This window comes from Rattus norvegicus, chromosome 10, assembly GCF_036323735.1.
Source record: "Rattus norvegicus strain BN/NHsdMcwi chromosome 10, GRCr8, whole genome shotgun sequence".
Taxonomy (NCBI): domain Eukaryota; kingdom Metazoa; phylum Chordata; class Mammalia; order Rodentia; family Muridae; genus Rattus; species Rattus norvegicus.
The window spans coordinates 84,046,361-84,052,360 of NC_086028.1; the positions used below are offsets into that span (position 1 = coordinate 84,046,361).

Here is a 6,000-nt window from a genome sequence, read left to right on the forward strand (position 1 = left end):
GCTAGAGCAGAAACCCAGTGGTTTATGGAATGACCCAGAGGCACTGAGACCATTCCCTGCCCTGCACCTTATAAAGCAGGAAGCTGTCTAATATATATACACATTTGGGACAGGGCAGGTGTCTCAGCAGTTAAAAAACACAAGCTGTTCTTGCAGGGGACCCTGGTCCTGTTCCAAGCACGGTGGTACACGACCAACTGTAACTCCAGTTCCACAGGATCCTAGGCCCTCACTGACCTCCATGAGCACTGTGGCAGCAGGCATGCATGTGGCACATGTACATACATGCAGGAAAATATGCATGCACGTGAAATACAATACATCATCTAAGAAGATACATCTTAAAAGACGTATGGTTAACTCGAAGACTTCATGATAAATGAGAAGCCCATCGGGAAGTCATCTTTGTGAATCCCCTGCTCTCTGAGCCACTCCAGATAAAAAGAGTGGCTGTGGCAGGGCTGACCTAATGTCGCAGAGCCATGCAGCAATGGTGGTCCTTAGCCTCAAGGTACGAATACCTCAAGTCTGTGACTTCGAGGAGGCAAATGTTATCAGTTTAGATTTGGTAAACCAACTCTTCATTTTTACACGAAAGATTACTTTTTTTTTTTTTTTCGAACGCTTCACGAATTTGCGTGTCATCCTTGCGCAGGGGCCATGCTAATCTTCTCTGTATCGTTCCAATTTTAGTATATGTGCTGCCGAAGCGAGCACGAAAGATTACTTTTAATGAAGAGATACAGCCTTTTTAAAGAAGATAGATGGGGTTGGGGATTTAGCTCAGTGGTAGAGCGCTTGCCTAGGAAGCGCAAGGCCCTGGGTTCAGTCCCCAGCTCCAAAAAAAAGAACCAAAAAAAAAAAAAAAAAAAAAAAAAAAAGAAGATAGAGCCCCAGATCTATATCTAAAGACCTCTTTCATCTTCACACAGAGAAAGTTTCCCAAAAACCCTGTTGATGATTGCAAAAGTAAATGAATGAGAGGGTGATGTTGTCCACTGGAGGAATGACAGTGTGGTCTTGCAATCCACAGTAACTGTGGTATATTACTTTGACTACCAAATTGGGCAGAAGCAAAGGTATTTTTACATAAGAGAATATGTAAAGCATTTTACGTCAGACATTTTTATGACATATATTCTTATATTAGTAAGACAAACTGCTATGCTACTGGTCAAATCTCTGTAACACCAAATATCAAAATAGTACAACGTATCTTATTTTAAATATCGAAAACATGAGTCAACAAGGTGCTGCCTGTCCTATAATCTCATCACCCAGGAAGCTAAAGCAGGAGGATTGTCATGAACTCAAGGCCAGCCTAGGCTACAGTGGATTCAAGGCTAACCCTGCAGTGTCTCAATAAACATCAAAACTAGCCAGATTATTCTAATTAGTCAGATTATTTTTAGTTATTTTACTACATCAAGTACTCAAGTACATCAAGTTACTCAAGGATGTAACAATAAAATGACCAAACTTGTATATTAACCGTTTTAGTTTGTTTTTATTTAAAGGCTGAATTTGTGCATTAAATATACTATATGATATGTATCTCTTTGTAGCTATTAATTTAATCTAGTCATCCAAACTCTTAACTTCTTTAAACCATTAAACTATATCCTATACGTTTTTCCCACAGATAGTCTGAAAATGCTAAACTATACAAGTTTTCATTACTTTTTTTCCTTCAGGAGGTCTTCATTGGTCTTACTGGGGAGCCTAGTAGGGAGACCCATGTCCTAAAATATGTTATCAGCTTAGTGGCTGTATTGCAACTTGAATAACTAATTAACTAATTAGCTAATAGCATTTGCACAGAAATACTCTAGTTGTGGGTTTACATTATTCCTCATAAATGACATGGTTAAAACTAGGACATGGTACTGGAGAACTGACTAGCAACTTCAGGAAAAAGAGATTATTTGTAATAATTAAAGCATAAGAGTTTGATTTAAAATAAAATTTCCTGTAGTATACACCATGCCAACTCCCCCCACCCCTCTGGTTTGGGATGAGGAAACTTTTACATGTAAAATATTACACTTCATGTCAAAACACTTTCAAGGTTTTTTTTAAACTTTGACCACTAAAAACATTACATTAGAAGCATAGGGATTTTTTTTTTTAACCAGAGAAAATGTTTGAAGCATCATTCACAGCAGACATTTAAAAGTTTCTGGTCATTGCATTACCACTTGCCATTTTACTGAGAGAAAATATGTTTACGTTAGTCAAAGCAGGAGGAAGAAAGAAGAGGAGGAGGAGGAGGAGGAGGAGGAGGAGGAGGAGGAGGAGGAGGAGGAGAAGAAGAAGAAGAAGAAGAAGAAGAAGAAGAAGAAGAAGAAGAAGAAGAAGAAGAAGAAGAAGAAGAAGAAGAAGAAGAAGAAGAAGAAGAAGAAGAAGCAGCAGCAGCAGCAGCAGCAGCAGCGGCATCCAGGCAGCATATCATGAACAAACTGAGAATGAAGGGCTGTGTTCCACTCATTTGCTTTGTGGAACTAAAGCGCTACCATATTTAACTGTGTTCCAAACTAATCAATCATATTTCATAGCTCCACATACACTAGAACTAAATACAGATGCCACAAGATCAAGTTCGTGTTTTAAGAGATTCTTCAACCATTATGAAGAAGATATCTGTGATATTCGTAATATTTATCAGACTAACGCTTCAATTAGGTTAAGCGTCAGTGTCTCTCTTAAGCGAAGGCAAGGCTCAACTTCTGATTTTCTCAAGGCCACCTCTCCTCCCCCCAAAGTTGAGCCACATCTTCCATCTTCAGAGTTTTAGAAACTCTTGTTGAAAATGTGAAATTGCACTTATCTTAAGGAAGTTCATACTGCGAAGCTTCTGAGAAGCAAAGCTATAACTTCCGAAATGAATTCAGATGAAATCCTTAACGCGAGCCTTATTTTTGTTTCGGGTTGTTTCTTTTTCTTTTCCTTTTTTTTTTTTTTTTAAGTTCATATAGAAGCTTGATTGCCAAGCTAACTACAATTGCTAATCATTTTCAAATGTGCCTTTAGCCCCTAAGACAGAATTCGCAGAAAAGTCACATTACAGAGAAGTAGCCACAAGTAACTCAAATTCACCTAATTCCTATGGACACGGAGGTGGTGTAGCGTCCCCCCTCCCCCCACCAAGGGGGGGGGGATTATTCCATTCCAGGTTTGGTGCCAAACTCAGGGACACCCCAAGACTGCTCTCCCTTTGCAGATTTAAGGTGACCCATACATTCGCCCCGTCTCACAGCCCCCAAGAAATAAAACTGAAGAGAACTTAGCACTTTCCCAAGTTGGGGGAGGGGGTGTCTGAGAACGGACACGCATTTAAATTAAAAGAAATAAATAGAAACAAAACCGAGATTCAGAAGGAAGCCGAGCCTCTGAGCGCACCGCTCCGGCTGCTCAAAGCCCCCAGCGCAGCAGCGCCGAGCTTACCTTCCATGTCGCCGCGGGCCGCGCGGGCTGTAGCTGTCGCTCAGGCTCCCCGGTCGCTCCACGTGCTGCTGCCGTGGGGACCCGCGCGGTTGGCGGGAGATTCCCGGCGCGGGGAGGCCCCGGGATCGCTCGGTCGCGTCGGCGCAGATGCAGGGCGGGAGCCGCCGGCAGCCGGGGCGCGGGATTACAGCGGCGCTGGCTGGCGGCCGCTTTAAAGCACGCTCCGAGCGCAGCGGGTTCCGCACCCTCAACCCACTTTTGAATGTCAAGCCTGAGGAACCCTGATCGCGTGGAAACAGTGCCTCAGCGACGGTCTCGGGACGTCTACTTGAGAAACACCGGGGATGAGGGCGCTGTCGCAAGGAGAGCAGAGTGGTGTGCGCAAGCCCAACTTCCAGATTTGCCTGACACGGAAGGATCTGGAACTTTTTATCTAGACTCAGGGATGACAGTCATGAGAACTGTCAGTGAGAATTCATTTCATTGGGTTATTTATGGAGTTTCACACACACACACCACCCTTCGGTTTTTTCACTCCAGTTGGGTGACCCACCACTATGATCCCAGCACTTGAGAGGCTGAGGCAGGAGGATTGCCAGCAATTCCAGGTCAGCTCAGACTACAACAGGAGCCATTTCTCAGAAAAAAAACTTTTAAAAGGCTTTGGTTCAGATGAATAGATAGTGCAAAAGTACGTTGGCATTTACGGCTCTCCAACTTTTTAATTTGGGGGAATAAGTCTCTTATTTTGCTGTCCTTTCTGAGAACAGGTTGATTTGCTAGCACTCAAAAAAAAAAGACAGCATTACGTACGTCTCTTCATTTCCTACGAATCTTCTTTCTTTTAAATAGGACACTTTACAAAAATCCACGTATGATGTGTCAGAAGAGTGAAGAGTAGAGATGTGGGGTAGAGGGACTAAGTCAAGGGAAGGTGTTGGTTCACAGAGGCGTTGAATCAACATCCTTTCCCATCACCTACACTTTATAGAGGAAAAACATTTGCCGGCAGGGAGGGGAAAGGGGGAGTGACAGCAAAACAGGTTTTCAAAGCGCAGAGGTTCACCGCACTCAAGTCCTAAGAGACCGTGCTCAGATGGGCACTTCTAACGATGCCAAAGGTGTTCAAGGAATGATCCCACTTCCATCATCTTGTCAGTTATACAAGTATATCTGAAGCCAGGTATGGCGGTGAGCACCTTTGATTCTCATCACTGGGAAGGCAGAGGCAAGGGGAGCTCTGTGAGCTTGAAGCCTTCCTGATCTACATGCTGTGTTCCAGGACAGCCAGGGAGAGAGACTCTGTCTCAAAAAGACCAACAGACATGCATTCCACGCACGTGAGCGAGCTTGCATGTGCACACACGCACACACACGCACATACACCACCCACACACACAAACACACACACACCACACCACACACAAACACACACACACACCACACCACACACAAACACACACACACCACACCACACACAAACACACACACACACACCACACCACACACACACACACACACCACACCACACACAAACACACACACACACCACACCACACACAAACACACACACACACCACACCACACATAAACACACACACACCACACCACACACAAACACACACACACACACACACACACACACGTACTTGAAATGTAAGGTTGAGGACTGTTCATCATATCTGAAGAAAATCATACTTCAGAGCTAAGCAAACACACTGATTTAGTGCCTTGGTATGTAGGCAGTCTGTGAACTCTACATAGCATGTTTGTGCACACGTGCATATAGAACACAAGTGACTCACACTGACTTTGGTATCACAGAACCATAGCAGCATCTCCACTGACATGAGCTAGAGTTCTGCAGGACAATACAGAGTTCAGAGAAATACTAAGACTTAATAAACACTGAGGTTTAATTTTAGTACTGAAAGGGGAAATTTGTTGTTTGTTAGTTTCTAAAAGCAAAAAATAGCACATCAAAAGTAGCAGAAGAGGAACTGTAAACTTTCACAGGGAAGATAAGGATGAATGGTTAATTGGTTGTTTAAAAGACAGAAAAGGGGTTGGGGATTTAGCTCAGCGGTAGAGGCTTGCCTAGGGAGCGCAAGGCCCTGGGTTCGGTCCCCAGCTCCGGGGGGGGGGGGGGAGAGACAGAAAAGAAGCATGAGGCTTCCTGTTAAAATGTTCTCTACATGGAACATAAAACTGTTACCATGCCCTTTGCAGCTTATCCCAGTCTATCCAGAGACTCGAGGAGACAAATAGAAAGCAGAGAGGTACAATCATTTCTGTAGCAATTCTACCCTCAGGTGAATGGAGCATAAATCTCTCCTCTTTAAGTGCAGGGTAGATATAGTAACATCCTTCCAAACAGTACAGTATTGGGGTGGGGGTCTTATATGGAGAAACCTGACAAACACTCCTTTACTCAGGTGAACCCATTTTTACATTAAAAGTCGTGATGTTAGTATATATTCGTGATATGATGTATTGGAAACATCGCTTTGCTGCTATTCTTACAAACATCTATAATGCTATGCAACAATGAGAAAA

General features: G+C 43.4%; 1 protein-coding gene and 1 non-coding gene across 2 annotated transcripts in view; both read right to left on the reverse strand.

The window, feature by feature from the left end:
• Ikzf3 (IKAROS family zinc finger 3) overlaps positions 1-3,501 on the reverse strand; it is a 93,012-nt gene extending 89,511 nt beyond the window's left edge. The window contains exon 1 of the mRNA NM_001107047.1: positions 3,445-3,501. Within this exon, the coding sequence (NP_001100517.1) occupies positions 3,445-3,451 (7 nt within the window). The 5' untranslated portion in view covers positions 3,452-3,501. The remainder of the gene's footprint in view (positions 1-3,444) is intronic.
• LOC120095504 (U6 spliceosomal RNA) lies at positions 611-717 on the reverse strand. Its single transcript, XR_005490958.1, has one exon. It is a non-coding gene; the product is annotated as a U6 spliceosomal RNA (small nuclear RNA).
• Positions 3,502-6,000: the final 2,499 nt, after the last annotated feature.